A 27,872-nucleotide genomic window follows, 5' to 3' on the forward strand; every position below is an offset into this window, starting at 1 on the left:
AAATTATCTAACTAAACATGCGTAATAACAAAATAAAAGCATAAACAATAAAGTATAAAGCATGCTGAAAAATAGAAAACAAAAAATAAAATTCACATGCTTGGTTAAAATAGTAAAATAAAAATAAAGAAAACATACTTGATTTCGAGAAAACAAAACGATTCTAGTGCACGCGCGTGTTGATGCAGGCGTGCGTAGCGTTGTTTTTGGCTTGAGAAAAAAAACTGGGCCGCTTCCTTTTGTTTCAATAGTGGGCCGGAGTTTTTTTTTTTTTTATTCGTCCCTTCTCTTTTTTCTGTTTTTTTTTTTTTTTTTTTTAATAATTTGGGTGGGGTCTTTACTTTGTCCCAGTCACCCTTTTTTTTTTTTTTTTTTTCCTGTTTTTTCTTCTTCTTCTTTCTTCTTTCTTTTCTCTGTGTTTTTTTTTCGCGTCTTCTTTCCTCCCTCCTTCTTTCTCCGTCTTCTTTTTTTCGCGTCTTTTTCCTCAATCTGGTCTGGTGCAGGTTTGATCGCCAAGAAAACCTGCTGGTCGGGGCACGAGTGGGCTGCATGGGGCTGTGTTCGCAGGCAGGGCAGTGGGCTGGGAGCAACGCTCAGGAGGTGGAGCGATGCCGGAATCTGGGCTGCGACGCTGGGAACTGGGCTGCGGTCGGTGATGCAGGCGGTGAAAGCTGGGCGGAGATGCGTTCAGGTCTGCTAGAGGGCGCAGGGATGAGGCTTGCAGGTTGTGGGCTGCGCCGAGGTCGGATCAGTGCTGGAGACGGATCACCGGCGACGTGGATTGGTTGGGCGCGTCGGAGCTAGGCGTCGGAGGTGCAGCATCGGTGCTGGATCTGCGCAGCAGGTGGGCTGGAGGCTGGGCAGGGCTTTGCCGATGAAGGACTGCGCCGGTGGAAGATAGGTGTCGGGGCTGCTGCTGGCTGATGTGCAGGCAGTAGCACAGGGCGCTGGGGCTTCGTGGCAGGGAGGATGAGGCCTGCTGTGAGGGGGTTGCTGCTGCAAGGACCACGGTGGCTGGAGGCTGCAGCACTTGGCCTAGAGAGCTGGGATCGAGGGGGAAGGCCACCGGATCGAGATGGATGCCGGTGATGTGGGCTGGCTGTCCCCGATATGGACGATTTTTTTTTTTTCAATCGGTTGTTGGTGGCGGTAGAAAAAGAAGAAAATATTTTTTTCTTCTAGGGTTTTTTTTTTTTCGATAGAAAGAAAACTAGAAAATTAGGATTTTTTCTCTTGGCTATTTGCTCTGAGCGTGCTGATAACGTGTTAAAGTAAAATGACAATTAGAATTGGTTTACTCATTTTATTTCATAGTCCCTTTATATAGGGATCGAATTACAACAGAAATATCGATTACATTAATGATACTAAATGCTGATTGATCCGTAATTGCACTGATTGATGGTAATTACTGATTCCTTGATTCCATCTCCGTCAGTTGCTTTGACGAAGGCACACAATATGTTTTTCCTTTAACAATATAGGTAATATAAGACTCATTGTTTTTTGTTGATCATATTTAATATATATATAATTATATATATATATATATATTGAGATTAACTTATAAGTTATAACATTTATAAATATTAGTTAATGAGGTTATATTTAATTAACTATCTCTCTAAATCTCTAAATTAATTTTTATTTAACAAAGGAAATAAGAATTAAAGAAAATAAAGCTTAGGAAATCAATTACCAAAAAAGAGATAAGTTGTATGCTATAGAAAAAAAGAGAAATTTATTTTTAAAATAGAAAAAATAGAAAATATTAGGGCTTAAACGGGCCGGCCTAGAGGGCCGGGCCAGGCTTGGCCCTAACGGGCTCAAACGGGTAGGGCCAAAGGACCGGGCCGGGTTTCAATTGCATGGCCCTTACCCTACCATATTTGAGAAAGGGTCGGGCCGGCCCGCCCTAATGCAAGGGCCGGGTAGGGCTTCGGCCCTATGGGCCGGGCGGGCTTAGGGACAAAGGGCCAAATGATGACCCCTATGAGACTAGGTCATTGGAAATTGTTTACATTGCTTAGTCAGCTGGGGTTACTCTTCATGAAGTGCTTAATTAAAATAGCATACCTGTTCTCTGTGGAGAAAATGTATACACAACTATTAGAAAATGTCTTTGTCGAAAAAAAAAAAACTATCAGAAAATGTAGAGATAGATAAAAAAATTAAAAAACTAGATAAAGGGGGCATGCATATCAGATTTGACTTGGTATACTTTTGCAGTCTTCACATCCGGGCTGTATTGTTGTTTGCCTCTTTAGTATTTATTTTATTTGTATTAACAATGGTTTTTGACGGATTTGACGGATTAAGAATCTCAACTGGACCCGCTGAAATATCTCCTGCCTGCGTTACTTCTTCACCCCCTTCGAATTCTTCCCCCTCACCATGATACAGCTCTTCAAAATATGAATTCTCCCCTTTAAGAGCAGTATCAGAGGAGGAAAAATAACTCATGTCCTTAAAGAAAGTAACATCCATAGTGAAATAGTACTTTCTGGTAGGTGGATGGTAGCATTTGTACCCTTTTTGATATCCATGACCAACAAACACACACTTAATCGCTCGAGCATCCAATTAGACCTTTGATTTTAGGAACATGGACAAAAGCAATACAACCAAAAGCACGGGCAGGAAGATTATGAAATGATGGCACGGAGACATGAGATGCTAGAACCTCAAATCAAATTTTTCCCTGAAGGACACTAGATGAAAGACAATTGATGAGATGGGAGGAAGCTTGTACAACATCGCCCCAAAAATACTTAGGCATATGAGTACTAAAAAGAAGGGCATGAGCCATATCAACTAAATGACGGTTTTTTCTTTCGGATACTTCATTTTGTTATGGTGTTTGTGGGCATGTAGTTTGGTGAACAATCCAATGTGTTTGGAAAAACTCTTGGAAAACATGATTAACATATTTTCCCTCATTGTCATAATGTAGGACTCTAATGGTGCTATTGTATTGTGTTTGAACAAGAGTACGAAAAGTTTGAAAAGCTGGAAAGACTTCATCTTTGGTTCTAAGAAGAACAACCTAGGCCTCATCAAAAAGCTTGCGGATCAAGTGGGCCGATGGAGGCCCGCAGGCCCGGCCCGGCCCGTTAAAAAGCCCGCAAAAGCCCGCCTCAGTGGGTAGTGGGCCGACCCGCCAAAAGCCAGCAAAAACCTGGCCCGGCCCGGCCGGTAAAAGCCCGTAAAATATTTTATATATATATATACATATAGATTTATATTTGTGTGTGTGTGTTTATATATATATATATATATATATATATATGTGTGTGTGTGTGTGTGTGTGTTTATATATATATATGTGTGTGTGTGTGTGTGTGTGGAAGTTCTTATATTTCTGTATAGAATATGTGCATTAGTGCATATATATATATTCTACATATCGGTTGACCAATTCAATCGGATTCGAAAATATGGTGAAATTGGCTAAATTTTTTACTACACTCATAATTTATTGTAATAAACTCATCCAACGGTCGGTTTTTCCATTTTCTTTGAATTGATAGGGGTTGCTCTTTGGAGTGTATGATATAAATATAGGTTTATAAGACTAACTAAGTTTGACCTAGTTGATCGAATTCGAAACGAGAACCAAATTGGCTGAATTTTCTACAACCACCATAAAACATTACAATCTCTCCATCGAGCGGTTGGTTTCTCCGAATTCATTTTCCACTTCATGGTTGCTTTAGAATGAACCTCAACAAGTTAAATGCAATGTATAAGTCATACAAATTTAGGAGGAAAATTGGTATAGGCCAATGTGTTTGTAATTAATTTTTTTTATTTTTTATCTTATGTCCACACACATCCATTGATGGAATATTTACACACGTGATGTGAAAAAATAAGCACGTTTCGCGGTCGTCATGCCATCGGTCAACTAAGAAGACATACAAGTGACGACGGTTGACCAATTCGATTGGATTGAAAATATGGTGAAATTGGCTAAATTTTTTACCATACTCATAATTTATTGTAATAATGTGAATTGATAGGGATTGCTCTTTGAAGTGTATGATGTATAGATATAGGTTTATAAGAGTAACTAAATTTGATCTAGTTGATCGAATTCGAAACGAGAATCAAATTAGCTGAATTTTTTACAATCACCATAAAACAATACAATCTCTCAATCGAGCGGTTGATTTCTCTAAATTCATTTTCCACTTCATGGTTGCTTTAGAATGAACCTCAACAATTTAAATGCAATATACAAGTCATACAACTTTAGGAGGCAAATTAATATAGGCCAACATCTTTGTAATTAAAATTGAAATTTTTATCTTATGTCCACACACATCCATCGATGAAATATTTACAGACATGATGTGAAAAAATAAGCATGTTTCGCAGTCGTCATGCCATCGGTCAACCAAGAAAACATACAAGTTACGGCGGTTGACCAATTCGTTCTGATTCGAAAATATGGTGAAATTGGCTAAATTTTTTACCAGACTCATAATTTATTGTAATAATCTCATCCAACGGTCCATTTTTCCATTTTCTTTGAATTGATAGGGGTTGCTCTTTGGAGTGTATGATGTATAGATATAGGTTTATAAGAGTAACTAAATTTGACCTAATTGATCGAATTCTAAACTAGAATCAAATTAGCTGAATTTTTTACAATCACCATAAAACATTACAATCTCTCAATCGAGCGGTTGATTTCTCTAAATTCATTTTCCACTTCATGGTTGCTTTAGCAACCTCAACAATTTAAATGCAATATATAAGTCATACGACTTTATGAGGCAAATTGATATAGGCCAACATCTTTGCAATTAAAATTGAAATTTTTATCTTATGTCCACGCACATCCATCGATGGAATATTTACAGACATGATTTGAAAAAATAAACACGTTTCGCGGTCGTCATGCCATCGGTCAACTAAGAAAACATACAAGTGACGACGATTGACCAATTCAATGGGATTCGAAAATATGGTGAAATTGGCTAAATTTTTTACCACACTCATAATTTATTATAATAATCTCATCCAACGGTCGGTTTTCCCATTTTATTTAAGTTGATAGAGGTTTCTCTTTGGAATGTATGATATATAAATATAAGTTTATAAAAAATATTATCTTTAAAGATTTATTTGTAAATAAAGCCCGTAAGGCCCGCCCCGAAAAAGCCCTCAAGGCTTAGCCTGGCCCTGCCCAAAAAAGCCCGTGAGGCCCGCATTACATGAATGGGCTTGGATTCTTCAATTTACAATAAAGCCCGGCCCCGGCCCGGCCCGCTACTATTTAAAAATGGAGTAAGGCCCTACCCGACCCGGTCCAAGCCCGCTACCAATGGGCCGGACTCGGCCTGGCCCGGCCCGTTGATGAGGCCTAGAACAACCCATGACAATCTCGTACAATCATCAATGAACAACACAAAATACCTCATACCCGATACAGTAAGCTCTCTAGAAGGTCCCCAAACATCATAATGAATTAACTCAAAAGGAATAACCCTTTTTTTAGAAATATTAGGAGAATAAGTAGCACGATGGCTCTTGGCTAAGACACATATTTCACAACGCAAAACAGACTCATTCACACTAATAAATAAAATAGGCATGGAATATTTCATAAGACTAAAAGATGGATGCCCTCATCGGCGATGCCACAACCAAATCCCACTTAGCTTGTTAGAATTCGAAGTCAAAGTTGTGCAGAACTGTGCTCCTGGTTTCTCCCTTGTGTATGTCTGATCCAGATGGAACAATTTGCCTCTCAGATACTCCCGTCCAATTATCTCCCTGGTGAGAAGTTCCTGAAAAATCACATACATGAGATAAAAGGTTACAGAGCATTGAGAATCAGTATTCAACTATGGGACAGATATCAAGTGATGATATAAGTCAGGCACATATAAAATGTTATGGAGTTGTAAGGTTGGGGTAATACGGACTGACCTTGTCCCTAACACAGGAAAAGCTTCACCATTGGCATTCGTAACATAAGACATTGATGGGGAAGACAATTAAGTAAAATAAGATTTATCATAAGTTATATGATTAGATGCACCAAAATCAATAATCCAAGTATCAGAACCAACAAAGTTAGAAACCTTTAAAGCCATACCAATCTTACCATGACTAGCTATAGAGGCTGTAGGAGTAGTCCCGCCTGCTGTATGATGACCCTGTCCAGCCACTTCATTGAATTCTGGTTCTTGAACTAATTGAACAGCAGCTGCTTTCGCCTTAGGACATTAACCTTGCCTTTTAGGTTTAAGGTGCGGGTTCAGTTTCCAACAAGTCTCTCGAACATGCCCAACATCATTCCAGTAAACATTGCGGATGAGGGAGATTGGCAACCCTGGTGGAGGTCCTTGCTGACGAAGTGAGACTGCACTCTGCTTCTGGAGAAAAGGTGCTGGTGATTTTGCTTGAATGGCTAGGCTAGACACTTCAACTTATGCCTGTTGAAGACTGTCCTGCTGAGACTCATCCTTACGAATGTATGTAAAAGCTGTGGTCAAGCTAGGATGGTCTGGCATTCTGAGTAATTTTCCTTTGGCACAGTTATGTTTTGCATCAAGTCCTCTCAAGAATGCATGAACTCGCTCAAGCTCCTTCTCTTTCTGGTACCATGCAATATCTTCTTGATTCTTGATCTTGCAAGGACAATTCTAATCAATTTCAGCCCATACATTCTTCAGCTTGGTAAAAAACACTAACACTGGTTGCCCATTCCGTTGCATTCCTGCAGCTTTGTACATCAATTCATGAACCTGTATAAAATCAGAATCATTTGTATAGAGGTCTCCCAACGTCTTCCATATTGCCTTAGCAGTTTCACAATCCTCCACCATCTGTAGCACATCATCAGTCATCGCTTTGAATAGCATTACCATTACAAATCCATCATCATCTTCCCACTTAGCATAGGCCTCCACATCATCTTCACTAGGAGCCTTGATTGTTCCAGTCACATGGAGATACACTGACATAACCCTCTTCCATGTTCGGAAATTGGTACCATTGAGTTTGGTACCCCCGAAAGAACTACCTTCTGAGCTCTTAACATAGACCTCAACCTTCGGGACCTCATTGATCTTGGAAACCTGACTTTCTCTATTATCACTCATCGAAAAACAACAGACCAATAATACGTAGCGGAATCAAGAGGAATTTGGTTGAGAACCTAGGCAATGCTTCGTGGAAATCAAACTCAGAGCCAGGAAAAGCAATTTCGGGAAATTTGGGTCAGGATGCACGGATTCCTATCAGAATCTGATTGGCGTCGGGATTGGTGATGTTGCATGACGGTTAGCTGAGGATGGAACTGCCTGGGAGCGATGCGAAGCAAACACAAAGATGAGGACGGCGGTCTTTGGCTAAAGACGAAGCCGATCGAAAAAAGAAGACGTCCGCTCAAGTAGTGAACGACGTCGTTTAGCGACTAGCCCAAAAACTGGGTTCTAAATCAACTGTCTTCCTCGGATTGAGAAAAGCCTAAAAGGAAAAAAGTGACAAAGTCATTTTCAGATCTTTGCGCTGATACCAAGTCAAATATAATGAGATTGAGAGAATGAATTGTCTGATACTACATGCAGCTCACAGTGGAGGTATATAAAGAAGATTATAGGAATACAACTGACTTACATCTCTATTCTCTACCACACATAGAATAGGTAAGTACTAACTACGGTATAACTACAATATATTACATTCCTAATGTTTTGCCATGAATTACATTCCTAATGTTATGCCACGACTCACGCTAACAAAGAGAGTGAGCCAGGTTTTAATACTTGAATAGGAAAACACGATTACTATGGGTCTATTTAACAACCACGTCAAGATTTATGGTGCAATGTATTGCCTTTTTTGTTCCTCTTCCTGCCTTCCAAACCCCAATTCACTATTGTCTTCCGAACTACAAAAATTATGTAAATTGTCATTGTTATAGACTTATAGTGAGTCGAAATGACTAGATCATAAGCACTGTCTTTAGATTGATACTTGAAAATGGACCCAAAATTTACAATTTGAAACGTCATGCATATCTGTCTAGATCTTCATTATTACCCTAGTGGAAACGTTTTTTTGGTTGAGAAAACCCTAGTGGAAACGTTAGGTAGATGTCTAAGCAAATATGGAAAAAAGAGCAAATTATGAACAATCTTTCGCCCCTATTTTCCCTTCATATATGAATGATGCGTGCACAAGTACGTGTGTACAACTGATCGAAATGACTAGCCACTAGGGATGAGTCTAACACTTAGCAACTATGTATCATCATACTTTTTTACCCTTTAATTGATGTCACTAGATTTTATTTCAAAACCTAAATTTATTAGACTCACATGCTTATTTTTCTAGTAGCTTCTTAGTATACTAGTTTTATTGCAGATGAATCAGACCACGAAAAGAAAAAAAGGCAAATGAGTATTATTTTCACTGTGCTATTCATAAACCCACCAGTCCACCACCCTGATTATATAAGCGTCTTTCATAGACTAAACTGATATCAAGGTCCCTCTAAGATAGACCACACTGGTTTTGTTTTTGAGAGCAGAAAGTGAATTGAAGAAATGGAGGGTTTAGAATCTGAGGGCAATAGAAATGGAGCTCCGGCAGTTTACTGTGTCACCGGAGCCACTGGTTATATCGGGTCTTGGTTGGTGAAGACTCTTCTTGAAAGAGGCCACACGGTTCATGCCACAGTCCGAGATCCTGGTACTCAGTTCAGCTCTCACTTAAATTTTCTTTGTTTAAATTTGATTTTCAAGTTTTAGTTTTCTTCTATTTCGATCAGTCAGGAAAAAAGAAAAATTAATTTTCTTCTATTTCGATCAGTCGGGAAAAAAGAAAAAGAAAAAGAAAAAAAAGAAATCATAGTATGAACACCAATGAACTCATCGAATTAAGTGGTGCAAAGAGAAATATAGAAGGACTTCGATTAGAACCAGCTTTCTGAGGTTGGTGAAGTGTTTTGATTCAAACTTGAATCATCAATTCTTTGCGCGCACAGTAGTCATGGAACTACCCAATGCTACAATACAAGTCAATTATATATGTATATGCATGTGTATTAGTTGATGGTGTGATCATAGTTCTGAACTTTACTAACATGCCTGAACTTTGTGTATAATGGCACGGATGATCCAGACATTTAAGAATGTTGTATCCGTGTGTGGATAGTGTACGGAAACGTATTAGATGACTTCCGGCCACTTTCCAATATATCTTTTTTTATTTTTGTTGCAGTCCGATATGTTTTAGATACGGAGGAACTTTGAGTGTTTTAAAAAAAATTAATGAAGTATTTATTTGAATTGCATAATGAGTTAATGACTTTCCAGTATCGTATCTAGTACATGTATCTTTTTGCGAACCTCAACTCCTTAAGTGTAATGATAGAAGAATTATCTATTTAAGAATGGAAAATGATTACCTATTCTAATTCATAGTTTCCCAATTAAAGTAACATGTTTGACATTGACCAATTTTATGAGATTCTGTTTTATAGCCCAACTCTTGAATTAGGGCTGTCAATGGGTCGTATCGGGTTGGATTTGTGTCGGGTCAAGATATTTGTGGTGTCGCAAGATACAAACTCAAACTCAAACCCAACACATTTAATAATCGTGTCAAAAATTTAAACCCAAACTCAACCTATTTATTAAATGGGTTACCAGTTTCTAACCCGTTTAACTCATTTAACAAATGTGTCGTGTCGTGTTAGACACAATAACATATTTAAGGGTTAACAATGCGACCCATTTTTATTAATTAAATTCACTAAAAACTCTATAAGACGAAGAATATAAATAATTATATATTCATAAATAATTAAATCCAATAATTACAAAGAAAAATATTTCAAATTGTCTAATCCTATGATCAAATACTCTTCACGTCCAAAATTTCAATAAGAACTATAGCATAATGAGTTATACGGGTTCACTTCATGTTGGCGAGTTGACTCGTGGCCGACCCATTTATTAAATGGGTCATGGCAGGTTGACCCACGGCCGACCTGCTTTTTAATCGTGCTAGTTCAATCCGCTTTATTTAGTACGAGTTTCGAGTCGTGTTATCGGGTCGTGTCGGAATTGACTGCCCTACTCTTGATTGATTGATGACTGTTTTTCCCCCTCAATTATTCTCCTCCGCAAGTTTTTTTTGTTTTGTTTTTGGGTTCTTTTCTCAACTATTGGTAATACCTATATGGGTGAGTTTGAATGAGAAAATTGTGAAATTTGTATAAATGATGGAATCTATAACTCCATCAATTAAAAAATTTAGTAATTGCAATTTTTATTGTTTGGTTATATCTATTTAGGATTTAGAATGTGTAATAAATTAAGAAAATTTAAAACAAATAAAAAACTCAAATAGAAAAAAGTCTTGTTTTGAAAATAAAAATTGAATACTGCAAAGGAATTCGTAAATAACACCTATTTTGGTGGAAATTTAAGTGGGGAATTGAAAAATGAATTCCTTCATTTTTTTCCACAGAGAAATTTAAAATTTCCAATCCAAAAATGCCAAATGAGGAAATTGGCTTCTAGGAATTATGAAATTCTTATTTTCAATTAAATTCTATCTTTTTTTTCCCTGATCCAAACACACTCTATAGTATAACTAATTTATAATGGAAGAAAGAAAAAAATCAACTAAACCCTAAAGAAAAGAGCCTCATTGTAGTTTAGAGTCAGTCATTATAGAGTTCCAGTGTGAAGTCTAGAGGCCATTTTTGGGTTAGAGATGTCGCCTAAAACTCGTTGTAAGCAGTTCATTATTAATAAAGTTCTTATTTGATAAAAAAAAAAAAACTAAACCCTAAAGAAAAGAGCGAGATACTGAAAGGGGACAATTACTCTCCATCAAGATCAATTTCTTCAAATCTTAGCCCATGAATCCAAGTTTCTATTATACCGTTATCTCTTGTGTGAATCTCAGCTAGATAAACATTAGAGCCTCCTTTTATTTTATTTTCAATAGGTTCATGCTTCTATCATGAAGTAATTTGTCGTTTTGGCGGTAAGATTCCCTTATAATGGTTTTTGGTTTTGAAGTCTGCATTTATTTCTGGGATCTAGGGAACATGTTGGTGGGTATCAGGTCTGGGACTTAAAGAAGTTTATATTTCTGTAAAACGTGCCTTTTGATTGGGTCTGGGTTTCTTTTCGGATATCTAGGTATTTGAGAATTGACTTTCTATACTACCTACGCCTGAGACCTCATCAATTACTTGTTAATGGCCCACTGCAAGTATTATACAACTAGCTTAAAATATTATTGAGGTACCCGGAACCCTGGAATAATATCATCACTTAATACGGAAAATTCTATGATGTGTTAATGTATGACATGCATACAATTACCTTAAAAGTGGTAAAATGAGTCATCAAAATAGTAATATTAGTTCTCAAATCCTTAAAGTGGTAAATTTTCTTAGTTACTACATGAGTCCTCAAAATAGTAATATTAGTCATCAGAGTGGTAACATGAGTCCTTAAAGTGGTAAATTTTCTTAGTTTACCATATGAGTCATGAAAATAGTAATATTAGTTCTCAAAGTGATAACATGAGTCCTTAGATGGGTAAAAATAATTGATGTATGCGAAATGTTAACATACCGTAGCTTGACCTCTCTTAATACTATGTTGCAAGCTCAACCACTTGAAATCAATCGATAGTATTGCAATCAACCATTTTTCCAACTACCTTCCTCTTCTCTCTATTCTCACACGCAATCATTCAATTTCCGATGCATAGACACACTCACAGAATCAGCTTCATAATCTCTCGCGCTTTTCTTCATCTTCATCTTCCACATTTCCCTCTCCCATTACTCAATCGTGAGTCTCCTCACATTTCTCTCACACTTACCAATTTCTAATCTTCCTTTTCCGTTTCCGAAACGATTCATAGTTCTACTCCGATTTTATTTGTATCACTAATTTCTAGTTTTGTTTTTGTTATTTAAATCGAGCAGAGTCAGGGTTTTTGTCACCATTTATTTTTGATGTGTAGTAGTCATCATCATTTGTTTACATTTATATATGATGGAGCTGAAATGAGTGGGGCAGGTGATGCCTGAAATTATTAGTAATTAATTTTGGATGCTGAAACCACCCCACGTTGTTTTTTATATTCAGAACTCAAAGTGATAGATTTTGACGTGTTGTCTAGTTTTCATCACAGTGCATTGAATCGAGTTCTTAATGTTGAAGATCTGTTAAATGGTTTGGATTCTAACTTTTTGTAGTTTAATCTGGCGAGTCTATTCCATGCACCGTCAGTGCATGAGTATATGAATGGATGTAATTTTTTTGATATTAAAATATATAAAGGAGTGGATTAGATGAGTGACTGTTATTTTTTTAGAGATTAAAATAATCGACAGTGCAAGTGCACTGTCGATGCATACAATCCTCTCCAGTTTAATCTGATATTGTGTACTAAGGTTTGATGAATAGAGAAGCGTGTTGATTGAGCTATTCGTGTTATTCGCATAACAATGGTACTTGGGATAAGAGCAAAGAACCGGAAGAGTGCTACGGTTGTTTAAATTAAATCAATCAATAGTATTGGCATTTCTTTGATCAAAGAAAAAAAATTGATTTTATTCAATAAACTTTAACGGTACGGAAAGATGTCTTCAGAATAGTAGACATCAAACTCGACAGGATAACAAAAACAACAAGCCTCATGATTAGCACAAACCGAAGCCCCACCGACCTAGAGTCATACGTACTGATCTTGTTCATGCAATAGTTTTTTTTTTTTTTTTTTTTTTTTATCAAGAAGAAACTTCATTAATAATGAACTGATTACAATGATTTTGGGCAACATCTCTTACACAGAAATGACCACTAGACTTCACACTGGAAATCTAAAATGACTGACTGAAGGAGCCAAAGAGGCTCCAACTAAAAAGAAAACTTGCACAACAACTAAATGACAAGGACAACATGCGCAGAAGCAGTGAATCTTTGACACTCAACTTTGTCAACACTAACTTGCCAACCAGAGTCCACCCGGCCTGCCTTCGATCGACCAAGCCTACACTCGTTGTGACTTCAAACCCAACCAAATTGAATAGCTAAACCGTCAGACCTGGGACTAAAGTAAACCCAACACCGTCACCACCCTAATGTCAACACCGTCAATCCACTACTGCTCCAAATCGCCATCGCCTCTGATCCGAAACCAGACAGGAACGACCCACTAGAAGGCCAAGGATGATTGTCTATGCCACAGCCAGACATTTTCGCCATCGCTGCTGACCCAACTCTAGAACAGGAACTACCCACTAGACAGCCAAAGAGAAGATTGTCTCTGCCACAACTTGCAGTGCGTCCGAACCAATAGCTAAAGAGAAAATTCTCATACACCCCAAGTCTAGCAATATACTTCTCATACACCCCACCAACTTATTTTTATTCACACTCACACAAAACTTTCCACCTTTTCTCCCTACTTTTCAAAACCACTCACTATTCATCCCACTAATACCTCTCCCCATCATCTTTTTCTTTCTTATTACATTTTTATTATTTTTTGATAAAGCGTGGTGGGCTCATCTTGAATTTATTTGTCTAAACTATATTTGCAGCTATAATTCATCCTCTATATTCAAAGGTAAGCAGTAAAAGTTTACTATTCATAATTTCGATTGTTGACAGACTTGAGTCAAATGTTATCTGTAAAAATACTAGCAAGGAATTGAAGAAAGAAAGAGAAAAGTTGAGAAAGTAGAAAGACTTTAGAAACAGTCTTACAAAAGAAACTCCTGGCTACTGGGATATCATATTCCATACCCAGATAAGAATGTATAAAGTTGAGCAAGATATTGAGAATCTCTTGTATATGCTTATAGAGGAACAAAAACCTCTTGATTATTTGAGCATTGGTTAGATCCGCACCTCACTGGTATCAGAGCTTGTAAAATAGCTCAAAAGGGGAATCCCCCAACGGGGACAATGTCTGATTTAATATTAGAGAAGTTGAATTCTCTACTGAAATCCTCTGATGAGAAACATCAGATCCTACTGAAGGAATTATCTAGATGCCAAGATCATCTAGAAAAACTACCTGCTATAATCTACCAATTAGAAAAATTGGAAAACAAAATAGATTATATCAAGGAACTTCCAAAAACGGAAGAAGAAAAGCTAACAAGTGTTAGTAGAAAAATCAATGAACAGCAAAAAACGCTGGATTCTATGAAAAATATACTGAAGGACAAGAAAATGCGTACAGTAAAAACAAAGAAAGCTAATGGATTTAAACCATTAGAAAAACCAGATAAGAATCTTGTTCCTAACATGATTTTTCTGGAACCATCTACTAGTCATACTAGTATTCGGTATGAAAACCCGAAAGATACAAGAGATGTCAAAATGATGAGCATCTTCGAGAAAAAGAAAGGAGTACAACTCCTAAATGCTGAAGAATTTGAATACAATGAAATCGAACATGAGGTAAAAAACTCCTCAATTCCAAAGTTAGATTTCAAACAAATCTACAAAAGGGGAACGTTTGATCTGATGGATAGCCATCACTTCAAATTACTGGAATTTACAACCCCCTCCACAACAGGAGAAACCGATCTATTGATGTTCACTCCTGTAGAAGTGGCCCGAGCAAGAACAAAAAATTATCAATTTATGCATATTGGAGCAGTCCAAGTAGACATAAAACTTCTTGCCCGAGAAGGTATAAACTGTTCAGTTCTATGTGTCCTCCAAGATAATAAACTAACAGATTTTCAAGCTAGTTTGTTGGGAACCCTTGAAGCATCTTTATGCAATCAAGTGGCTTATTTCAAGTGCTTTCCAAATTTCTCAACCAGCTTAAAAGATGCAACTCACTGTCTAAGACTGAGAGTCAAGACAGATGACATATCCATGAAAAAATATATGCAAGAACTGGCTATAGTATACAGAATATACTATAAATTGATGAGTACCACAATAGAACCTAAAACCAGGATATCAAATATCCCAGGTCTTACTGCTGGTTTCCTCACCAGCCAGAAAAACCATTCACAACAGATTCACAAGGTTACTTGGAATGAAGTAACTTTTCCTATTGAATGGAAATTGTCTGGTCCGAAAAAACCAGCAGAAAATGCCAAAAGAGCAATTTATGAAAGCAGAAAGACTGGAGATATCAGTCTAAAATTTGACGATCACAGAAAAAGTGACATCTGTCATGAAAATATCAGGATAAACAAAAATCTTCTCAGAAGAAGCTATAGCACTAGAGAAGCTAGTGTTAGTGGTACTAAAAACTCTGAAGAACCATCAAAATCCATCACTGAAGAAGAATTAGAAGCTGATCTGAACAGACCAGTAAATATGCTTAGAGCACAAAAGCTTTATGATCTCTATGATGAAGCAGAATCCTGCGAAGATCCTGAACGATTAGAAAAACTAATCGAAGAAATGAAAAATTTCAAAACATGAAAGGAAAGAAAACTCCTTCCCTATCAGGATATTGAAATGGAAAAAGGAGAAAACTCCAAAACAGTCATCATAAGAGAAAAGGGAAAAATAAAACTCCCTACACAAAAAGCCCCCACGGGCAAGAATGGAGAAAGAAATTCTCCAAGATTTGTCCCAGAGGACAATATACCCAGAATACCAATTTCTACTCATGGTATTTGGCTAAATCTAGACAAAGCTCTAGACAAGAGAAAAACTCTTGACCAATGGGTTGATAGCCTGATGATGGCTTCTGCTCTAACCCTTGGAAAATTTGAAGCACCAGATCTTCAGGTGTATTATGAAACTACTCTCACTGGAGTAGCAAAAAAGTATTATTTCTCTGTCAAAGAGACTGCTAGAGGGAAAGACTGGCTTGAAGAAATCAAAAATTCAAAATCTTCGTATGATTTTGCAGTACCCCTATATGATCAGTTCTGTGGAGATCTCTCAAATCTAAGTGAGAAGGCTAAAGAAACGGCCAAATCAAATATCTATGCTCTCAAAATTTGTGACATGAGATATTTTGAAGAATACTTGAATGAATTTCAAGAATATTACTGTACAATTGGTGAACTAGAAAATACTGATCTAGTCAACCTGCTGCACAGGAAACTCCCTGAACCATGGAGAATAGCTGTGAGAGAAAGCATAGCTGAAAAACCAATTGAAAGATTTTCAGTTGGAGGAATTGCCGACAGAATCCGGCAATTACTGAAAGAACAATGCAAAGCCAATCTTAGAGCTAAGATGGCCAAGAAACAACTCAAAGGAGTTGAAAATTTTTGCTATGGAATACTGGATATGCCAACCAACGGGGGATGTCATGAATCCAAGTTCCACAGAAAAAGAAAAGAAAAATATTACTCGAAAAAATTCAAAAGGAGTAATAAGAAAAAAGATTGGAAATTCAAAAAGAGTTCCAATTACAAGAAACAACATGATGAAGATCCTAAAAAGAAATTCTTCAAGAAAAAGAAGAATAACAGAGTCAACCATCAGAATACTCAACCAAGCAAGAAAGCTTGCAGATGTTGGTTATGTAAAGCTGAAGGGCACTATGCCAATGAATGCCCGGAAAAGGGTAAAAGGTCTACTATAGCTCTATTTGAAGAATATGAGCCTATAGTAGAAACAACAAACATGAAAGGCTACGAAATAGTCTATTCTGATGATGAAGATGATGACAGGTCAGTTTACTCTGCCTGGTCTGAAGAAGAATCATCTGATTCTGAAATAGATTCTGAAGTAGAGTACTTGGAATCTAGACAAATGAACGTTCTACACGTTAAAAACTGGGAAGAAAGTAAGACAGAGGCAATCACGTCTTCTTATCAGGTGAACCTTGGTACATTCGTTTGTGACTACTGTTTATGTCATGAAAGGAATGGACTTCAAATGGACTTCCTATTTTCTGTGAAAGGTCTAAAAAGACTTATCACAAAGAATGTTTCATAGCTGAAGCAAGAAGAAAGACCAAGAATGGCCTTGTCAGCCAATTGGTAGAACAAGAATATGAAGAATATTTCTCTGAGAAAAAAGAGAAAGAATTAGAAACTCAGTTCCACGAAATTATGGAACCATTCTCCCCAAAAATAAAGGAAGAAAAAATCGAGGAAGAAAAACTTGATGTAACTATTGAACTGGTTGAAATACCAGAACATGTTCCAGAAGAATATAAACCATTCATACCTCAGGAACAAGCTCAAGAAAATGAGCTACAACAATCGAAAGTCGTCTCTACTAGTAGATACAACAACTACATAGAGATTGGACTCAAATTCCCTAACCATAAAAAATATCATCCACATGCCTTTGTAGACAATGGATCAGGATTTACAATTGCAAAGAGATTTACAATTCCAGAAGAACTCTGGAAAGAAGATAAGAAAAGAACAGCTACTGGTGTTACGTTTGATGGAAGCCATCTTACAATGAACAAAGTAGCAAAAAATGTTCACATCACCATTGGTGGAGGAACATTTCTCATCCATAATGTTTGGCAATCTGAAGGCCAAAGATCAGATTTCTTGTTGGGAAATGATTTTATTCTCAACCAAAGATTCATCCAGGATGAAGAAGCGATAGGCTTCAGAAAAGGAGAACGGGTGTTCTGGGCGGACAGGCTTACTCAAGCCAAAAGTGTAGTAGGTCCAAATTTTACTACACAATATCAGAGATCGCAACAGAATAGTGGTGATCGTAGCCCCTACAAACCCAAATTTGAAACCATCCTCCAAATCAAACAACAAGAAGAACTACTTGTTGAAGAATCATCTTCTGAAGATGAAGAAGAAGAAACAACTAGCACAGATGAAGAAGCTAGTTTCATTCACTAGCATAACCTCAAGCACTTTCAGAATAAGCTTGAGTCTCAGAAAATTCCCACTCTTGATAAAATCAAGAAACTACTCGAGCAGAATATCGATGTAGACCCTCAGAAGTTCTGGGAAAAAGATCCAGTGGTCTATGAATTACGATTACATGATATGAATGCTATCTGTCATGTCAAGGCCATTCCTCAATACAAAGAGGAAGACCAAAAAGAATTCAGAAAAGATATTGAAGATCTCCTGAACAAGAGATTAATTCAACCCTCCACTAGCCCTCATCATGCTCCAGCATTCTATGTGAGACATCATGCAGAAAACCTCAGAGGAAAAGCTAGAATGGTGATTGACTACAGAGACGTCAACAAAAAGACTGTCAAAGACGGTTATCAAATTGCTCAAGTAAGAGTATTGATCAATCAGCTCAGAGGAGCTAAAGTTTTTTCAAAATTAGATGCAAAGTCGGGTTTTTGGCAAGTCAAAATACATCCTGAGAGTGTTCCTCTCACTGCATTTGGAACACCACAAGGTCATTACGAATGGTTAGTAATGTCTTTTGGTCTAAAACAAGCCCCCTCAATCTTCCAAAGAAAGATGGACAACATCTTCAAACATGTGGCTGAATTCTGTGTTGTCTATATTGATGACATACTTGTCTTCTCCAAAAACAGAGAAGAACACATGAAACACCTCCACGAGGTTGTAAAGTTGATAGTTCAGCATGGAATTATCCTAGGCGAAAAGAAAATATTCTTTATCCTCGATGAAGTTGACTTCCTAGGAATAAACATCAAGAGTGGAGTAATAAAACTCCAACCTCACATCCTTGAGAAGATCTGGAAGTTCCTAGATATAATTCCTGATGCTAAGAGTCTAGAGAGATTCTTAGGAGTCATAAATTATGGGAGAGATTTCATTCCCAAAATCTCAGGACTAACAGCAATGTTATCTCCTAAAACTAGTTCCAAAAGAAAATGGAACTTCATAGAAGATGATGTAAAAATTGTGAAGCAGATAAAAAATCTCTGCAAAAATCTCCCTCCTCTACAACAACCAGAGGAAAATGATGAAATTATCCTCCAGACAGATGAGAGTGATAATTACTGGTCCGGTGTTGTTCTGGCAAAAACGTCTGGAACTAACATTGAAAAGATCTGTAAATTTTATAGTGGCAAGTTTAGCCCTGCAGAACTGAATTATCCCACAGGGGAAAAAGAATTTTGGCTGTCAAGAAAACAATTTTTAATTCTCCAGCTTTTCTTGGAAAACCTTTTACTGTCCGCACCGATTGTGCTAGAGTAAAGAATTTCAAAAATTTTAAACTTGATAAAGCTGCTGATAGAGGAAGATTAGCCAACTGGCAATTATTTCTTAACCAATATGATTATATTGTTGAGTTGATTGCAGGAAACAAGAACTATCTTCCAGACGCCCTAACCAGGGAAATGGCAATGTTCAGCCGAAAAGATGACGACGAAGGTCGTAACCCCAGAAGTAGAAGAACTGGGAAAGAACATGAAACCACTGAGGATCCTAAAGAAAAAATCCTCAAAAGATTCCTGCTAGGTCCAAAAGGACTAGCCACAACTGATCAATCGCAGGGTAAAGGATTGGCTAGCCTGTCTCAAACGGCAGACGGTAAAGGCTCACCAAGACCGTTGACGGCTGTTGCTTTGCCAAAAAGCAAACCTACTCCAACTGGAGTCATAAATGTTTTTAACTATGAACTTCAAGTGTTTGACACTCCTGTGTTCAGAACTGGCAGGAGACTTGCTTACCACCAGAAGGCAATCTTAGATAACATCTTATTTGCCTTTCAAGAAAGAAACAGTGGCATAATGTTCCCAGCTCTGTTTACTTTAGCAGAAGAGCTCCATGAAAATGGCAGGCCACAGTTTGAAGAAGTTCATACACAGCAGAGTGCTGATAGAAATAAAAAAATTCATTTTCTTGAAGATCCAGAAAGTGCTAGAGTTCCTATCATGGCATTAACAGAATCAGACTGGTTCGAGTTCCATAATCTGATAGGAAGTCATAATTTTGAGGCATGTATTCCTCCAACTCTCTTCATTATTGCAGGACTTTATGTTGGAAGATATTTAGTCAATGTTCATAGTGAACATCCTCAAGAACACAAGCTCTGGCTTGTTGAAAATGGTTTTGTCCATAATCTATGGACCAAAACAAATGATGATCTCAAGGGACTACCCCCTATTATTGTCAACACAGTCAAAAATATCAGAAAAAATGACTGTATGCTGAGACTGAAATTCAGATCTACTCCACCAGAATGGATAAAGAAGACAAATGGTGAAGTTGAATACATTTCTCCATATCATTATGTGAGAATTATTCAAAGAATATATCTTCAGCCCACCTGTGTTGGATACAATGGCCAGCCTAATTCAAGCATTCCAAGGATGAAGGCCATGTCTCTTGAATATATCAAGAAGATCATCTCTGAAGATACCAAGAATACTTTCCTGGCAGTAGGTGATACGCTAAAAGCAAGCGTATAATTTAACCCTGAAAATGTCATCGTTAGTATACGGTAAATAGGGATCGTTCTAACCAGGGATTGAGGGCACACATGTCATTGTAAAACAAATAAAGAATTGAAATAAATGCAAAGTATAATATTTACAAAATATATACAAATAACTAAATAAAAGGGGGATTTAAGAATTAGAGTTTTGAAAATTAAAAGAAAGAAAATATAAAAACACATACACAATGGTGGAACGCAAGTAACAAAGATCAAAACCACAATCATATGCAAGAAATCCAATCACAATTCCTATAGTTGATTATCTATGTCATAAGAAAGAAGTTGACCATGTGAAACGTTAGAAAGCAAACGATTTCCCATTTTTTACTTTCCTTCAATAATTGATCCAAGTGAAAGCACCTAAATTAATCCTATTGAACATGCAATCATAGTCTAGAAAGCTAGCTGATCAAGAACACATTCAATGCATGAAGCATAGAGAAATGATGTCAACCAAAGTGCACAACCTAGTTATGAATAAGTTCACCTATTTGCCATCCTCCTTAATTGATTTCTACTTTTGTCCAAAGCCTTTACTACTTAAATCTAGCTCCAATTACATGCATATATCCTAAGTTGGCCACCAAAGAACACATACATATAAAAGTTTTCTGTAAAACAAAATCAATCAAGCAATCTCACATAAGCAACATATAAATCAACATATAGAAATCACAACTTTATTTCAAAACATATAAACGGGCTTTAAACTTTGCCCTTAACGTCATGTTAACTAGAATTCATAACTCTACGAATCAAACAAAGGAAAACAAAAGAAAGTATGAAAAATACCTTGAAAATCCTTGAAAGCAAGCAATCTTCTAGGGATGACACAAGGGTGGATGGCGGATAGGATCTTGATGTATTGCATGACTTCTTCTCCTCCTTGGTTGAGACGCAGAGCTTCTGAAGACTAGAGAATGGAGAGAATTTTTCTAATGTTTATTTTCTAATGGAGAGAGGTGTGTTGTGTTGTGGTTTCTAGAGAGGAGGCTATATATAGGGGAAGGCAAGGCTTCATGAATTTAATTTCCAAAGTATTTTCTGGTTGCACCACACAGCTTCGACCAATCACGTAGCGCCACATCAGCTTTGCCATGTCACTCAACCAATCAAAAAGCTCCAAAATCAATCCCTAATATTTTGTTGCTAATTTTCCCATGATTTAATCTGATTTTATTCACAATTTTCGGCCAAATATCTAGGCATGAACCTAGACAATGTATCTGGATGCATTTTGGACATTTTCTCCCTTAAATCTCTTCACGGCTTTATCCTTAACATCCTCCCCTTGATTTTCTCTTGATTTTCACATTAAAATTGCAGATTTTATTATCTAATTTCAGCCAACATATCTTGAGGGAATTAAGGAATGAATCTGGACTTGTTTTGAGCCTTTTCTTGTTGCACAATCCCATGAAACTTTCCCAAGATTTTCTCAACGTAATCTCCTTGATTTTCACATTATCTCCATCATTTCCCATGCAAAAATCAGATTTAATCTCCCATAATATCTCCCACGTCATCTTCAAGCCATGTGGTTTCCTAGTGCCATCAGGACTCCTTTCTTTTTGCCATCTGTATTCATTTCAGCTCATTTCTTCTCCATTTATTCCAATGTACAGAGAAAATAAAAACTAAATTAAAATTTATTTATTTAAGGAAATAACTAAGTAAAATATGAGGAAATAATTATTAAAACATCGCATTAAAATACTCCTATCAGTAGGAGAAAAAACAATTATCACTGCTTACGATCATTCTGACTCAGTCAGCAGTGACAATTTCCTATCTCTTACAAGAAAGGAGATAGACTCGACACTGGCATGCTTACAGTGGGTTGAAAAGCTTGAAACAGACAACCACTACAAGATGTTTGTTGATACAGATGTCGAAGACAATGCAACAACTGCTCGTATGGCCAAGGCAGATAACGACTCGTTTGTCCTTGGTCATAATTCAGAAACAGACGAGAACATGTGAAGCAGCAGGTGTCGAAAGCACCGAAAGTACTTTTGGATCTTTCCCAAAAGTTACTTTTGCTTTTCAGAAAAAAAAAAGGTGAAAAATATTTCACCTAAAGGAATCTGCTTTTACCTGTACAACCTCCACCAGCAAGAGCACTCAGGAAAGCAGGAAATCACGGAGTCCTTCTGAACATTTTTATGTTTTGAATTCTAGTTTGAGTTCCGCTCCCTATATAAGGAGCTTTAGCTTCGATTGTAAGGCATTCGAAAATTTCCATATCAGTTCTAGATCAGAAAATTGAGAAGAATCATATTCACTTAAGAAGTAGGAAAGCCAGAGTAGCAAGGGTGCTCTTTCCTTCCTATCTAGTGTGAAGTAGTGTGCTTTCATTACAAGTAAGTAACTAGTCTTATGGATAGCTAAACAGCTTTTTAGCTATTTACCTGAGAATGAGGCTCTGAATTTTAGTCTATAATTATATTTGAATAAATAATTTCAGATTGCTCATCCACCTTGTCATTTTATTTTAATTTGATGTTTAAAAATGTTTATATCTGTTTCTGCCTCTTTTCCTGTACTATTTTTAGGCTTGAACTTTCTGTTTCTTAGAAAAAATTGCTCCAGGTTAAGATAGAAACAAGCAGCAGTAATTCCGCCTGTTAAAGTAACCGCTAGGCAGGGAGCCGTTAGGTGAAAAACTTGGGCATGTTGAAGGCTAGTTTTGTTTTTTTTTTAACAGTTTGAACAAGTTTTCCTAAGAAAAAGCAAAGGTTAACCCAGAAGTCAGCATAGGACATATTAGGCACTAGTTTAGAAAAGACTACCCCTATAGGTCTTTTCCTCTAAGATTTGAGTAAATGGGCACAATACAAACTTGTTGGTGCAAGTGGGCAAAATACATGTGATTTCTGGGTAAACAGGAACTAACCCATAGCTAAAACCTAACACAAAACGGACCTAAACGTAACCCAGGCCCAAACATCAACTAAACTTTTTTTTTTTAGTACAGCCAAACCCAACTAAACTGAAAACAAAAAAACAAAAAGAAATGTAAAAACAAAGTTTGAGACCTGGGCCCAATCCAGGCCCAAAGAGAAAAACCTCCCAGCCCAAGCCTAGAGCACAGGCTGCCCGTGTCACCATGCCACCACCTCGTTAGTCTAGCCCCTGTCATCCCACCACTGGTGACATACCCGTCGCACCGTGCAGGCGCCGACCGTCCCATCGTTCATCTTTCATCCCCATCACGCTGGCAAGAATCACCTCCCCTCCCAACCCTCTCCACCCCTTTCCACACAATGGCTCCAAACCAGATCCAAGCACGCCCAAACGAGATCGGAACAAGCTGATCCAATCTCAGCACTTTAGATCCTCTCCTCGCCGCCACTGACTCGTCACCACCAGTCAACCTCCCTTCCCACCGTCTGCATTCCAATCTTGGGGAGATCAACAACCACCAGCCGCCGTCCCACCATCTACACTCCAAACGGACGGAGCCGCCCCGCGATCTAGACAACATCACCAACACGATGCAGCCTTCCCTCTGATTGAGATTATTCAAGGGGCATCCACAACCGGACATTAGATCCACTATAACCCGTCAGACGACGACTCCAGGAGGGCATGCCGCAGGACGAGAATCGATTTTCTTTGTTGACGGCAGAGACTTGTTCATGCAATAGTTAATGACCAGTTTTAGTTTTTTGCCAAAATAAAACATGACCTGCCAGTTTCAATTGTATATTTAAATTATTTAGGAGGAGATATAAGCCAGTTCATAACCAATTTCGACTCCATGCCAATATACCGATTACCCTCTATTCTACAGGTTTGATCTTTTTTGTTATATAATCTGTTTTTTTTTTTTTTGAAATAATAATCGATCTGTATTAGGGATGACAAAAATCCCCAGCGGGGCGGAGCTCCATTGGATACCCGCCCCTAATGGGGGGAGAATTCAGGACAAAAGGGGAATGAGGATGGGGATCTCCAATCCCCGCTATCTAAGATTGGGGATGGGGCCGGGATGGTATTGTGATCCTCATTCCCAAACCCGCCCCAATAATATATACATATATTTAACTTATATATATTTTTATTTTTTATTTTATAATATAAATCACAAATATATACATTTAATACTTTACTTTAATGTCTACACTTTTATTTTAATGATGTTTTGACTTTTGCACTCACTGAATTATGATTTATGAATTTAATCATATTTTAAATTTATTTGTTGTAGATTTTGATTTTAAAAAAGGCAATATGAGAAAAAATTATTTTATTTATTAAATTCTTATTGGAGATTTGGGGTCGGTTTGGAGGCTTAGTCTCCAATGGGGATGGGGATGGGGATGGGAATGGGGAATACCCAATATATTTTTATTAGGAATTTGGGCGGGGATGTGGGTAGAAAATGACCCCGGGGGAATATGATCCCCATCCCCAACCCGCCCCATTGCCATCCCTAATCTGTATGTTATAAATGCTTAATGATCAGTTACAACCTAAAATCACAGCCAAGTGTTTGCACCTTCTATCATTGTGGGCCGGCACTGACCGGTTGAGATTATTCCGAGCTGATTTGCAAGAAGAAGGAAGCTTCGACGAGGCTGTTAAGGGATGCGATGGCGTGTTTCACGTTGCAGCATCAATGCAATTCAGTATTCCTGTGGAAGAGAACATTGGTATATATAAATACTTCATCTGCTACCTTTTTACTACAAAAAAATAGCACATGATGATCCTGCACTTATATAACTTGGTTAAGCATAATACTAATTTTCCTCTCAATTTATATTTGTACCTCTAAGAGGCTTATGTTCAATCAAATATCATCGACCCTGCAATCAAAGGAACCTTGGACCTCCTCAAATCCTGTGTGAAATCGGGTACCGTGAATAGGGTTGTGCTTACCTCTTCTATCAGTACTATGACTGCCAAAGATAGCAGTGGAAATCCAATCTCTGTTGTTGACGAATCTTGCAAAACTCCAGTTGATCGTGTCTGGGATGAGAAAGCAAGTGGATGGGTAATATATTCTTATTTCTTCTGCCTCTTTATAGTTTGATTAACTTATGTAAATCTACAAACATGAGAAACTTTTTTCTTTGACAGGTTTATGCTCTTTCAAAGATCCTCACAGAGGAAGCAGCATTTAGATTTGCAAGTGAGAATGGGGTTAAGCTTGTTTCAGTAATAACATGTAATGTTGGAGGACCATTTCTTACTTCCAATGTTCCATCAAGCATTCGAGTTCTTTTGTCACCATTGACAGGTAGTTCCTGACCATGAAAAGCTCAACTCTCCTTTCTTAAAATGACCAAATAATGCGTAATCCATTACAAATAGTAGAGTGAGATATGATGATTTCACAGCTTTACATAGTACAAACCAGACGATCACAAACGTGAGGCCGGTACAATTTGATGGCAGTTACACAGAGGCCTCGTTTGGTTCACGGAAAGGAAATTAATTCATGTCTTTCCTATGGGAAGGGAAATGATATTTCCCAACAACTTTCCATTCTGATGTTTGGTAACGTAAGAAAAGTTATCAAGAAAATTGTTAAAAAGTTTGTGAATAATGTAATAAAATAATATGTTGTGAGTAATAAATGTAAGGAAAGAAGGAGGGAAAGTGATTCCTTTGGGGTTTGGAATGAACCACTTTCCACCTTATTTTCCCTCCATTCAGGAAATGATTTCATTTCCTTTTGCATCCCAAATGCAGGAAAGGAACAAGTTTCATTTCCTGATGCTGATGCTTACTTTTCGTAAACCAAACGTGGTCAGAAAATAGGGAAACATGCTCATTAACAATAAAATAAGAACTATGAATATATACATGCTGATATTATCTAACTTTGATTTATGTACGTAGGTGACTCTGAGCTCTATGGGATATTAACTGCTGTAAATGCAAGAATGGGATCAATTGTATTAGTTCACATTGAGGACATATGCAATGCCCACATTTTTTTAATGGAGAATAATGCAGCAGAAGGAAGATATATATGTGCTGCCAAAAGTATTCCAATGTCTGAGTTGGTTCTTTATCTAGCTCAGGCATTTCCTTCCTCAAATTCACAGAGGTAGTTATATATTGTCTGTTATATATATATATATATATATATATATATATATATATATATATATATATATACAGATCCTATCCAGAGCGAGGCATCGCTTTGAAATTTCAGAGCGAGGTTAGGGTTTAGGGTCACTTTTCGGTCACATATCCACATCTCAACCGTTCAGTTTCTAGGTACTAATGTATAGATCATCTCTGCAAAATTTCAACGAAATTGATGGTGTTTAAGGTATCTAACTCGCTTAAACAAATGGACGAACTGAATCTGTCTAACCTGAACCGTACTAGCTTTAAGGCAGTTATCAATGCCTTAACGACCATCAATTTGGCTGAAATTTTGCAGAGATGATCTATACATTGGTACCTAGAAACTGAACGGTTGAGATGTGGATATGCGACCGAAAAGTGACCCTAAACCCTAACCTCGCTCTGAAATTTCAAAGCGATGCCTCGCTCTGGATAGGATCTGTATATATATATATATATATATATATATATATATATATATACACATAAAAGTTTTCGAGTAACCCTAGCTCTATATGACTTAGATGTTGATATACTTAAAAATTCAGATGCAGGGTTGTGGTGGAGGAAGAACAGAATAATCCAGCACCCTCTGAGATATCTTCAAAGAAGCTAAGTGATTTGGGTTTTAATTACAAGCATGGTGTAGAAGATATTATTCACCAGTCAGTTTCTTCTTGTCTGGATTTTGGCCTTCTACCTCGTACTGGAAATTGTAACTAGATCTGTAAATAGACCGGATTTGAAGCGGATCAACCTAAATCTTAATCCGTTTAGTAATAATAAATTTCAATCCGACCTAATTCGTTAACCCGGCGGATTGTTGAAATATCAATATAAATCTGTATCCACCATATTAACAGATACTCGATCAACTAATCCAATCTGTTTGTAATAACGAATATTTTTAAATTTTAATAATATTATTAAATTTTTATTATGATACTTCATGAAGGCCAAAATCCGTCTAAAAGCCCCAGCCCTGAAGGTATGACCCCATTCTTCTTTCAGAAATATTGGAATATTGTCAGCAATGATGTGTGTACTGCAGTTAGAGCCTTGTTGGAATAAGGAGAGATGTGGCCTGAATCCAACTTTACGCATCTGTGTTTAATACCAAAGGTGAAGGACCCTAAGAATGCAACCCAGTTTCGGCCAATTGCACTCTGTAATGTGATTTGCAGAGTTAGCTCAAAGGTGGTGGCTAATAGGCTAAAGTTGGTACTCTCGGATATTATCTCCCCTTTGCAGAGTGCGTATGTTCCGGGTAGACTCATCTCGGACAATACGCTAGTTGCTACGAAGGCCGCCCATTTTATGCACAAATTACGACTGCAGGAAACAGGCTTTTTCTCCCTGAAGTTAGATATCAGTAAGGCTTATGACAGGTTAGAATGGAATTTCTTATCAGCTATTCTCAAAAAA

At 37.4% G+C, this 27,872-nt stretch overlaps 1 protein-coding gene across 1 annotated transcript; it reads left to right on the forward strand.

The window, feature by feature from the left end:
* Positions 1-8,381: 8,381 nt before the first annotated feature.
* On the forward strand, positions 8,382-27,337 carry LOC112168274 (putative anthocyanidin reductase). The gene is made up of 6 exons (XM_024305394.2): positions 8,382-8,712; positions 24,845-25,012; positions 25,139-25,356; positions 25,443-25,602; positions 26,208-26,418; positions 26,996-27,337. Exons 1-6 carry the CDS (start codon positions 8,568-8,570, stop codon positions 27,168-27,170), a joined length of 1,077 nt encoding a protein of 358 aa, XP_024161162.1. The 5' UTR covers positions 8,382-8,567; the 3' UTR covers positions 27,171-27,337.
* The last annotated feature ends 535 nt before the right edge of the window (positions 27,338-27,872 follow it).

Source organism: Rosa chinensis, chromosome 5, assembly GCF_002994745.2.
Source record: "Rosa chinensis cultivar Old Blush chromosome 5, RchiOBHm-V2, whole genome shotgun sequence".
NCBI classification, from domain to species: Eukaryota; Viridiplantae; Streptophyta; class Magnoliopsida; order Rosales; family Rosaceae; genus Rosa; species Rosa chinensis.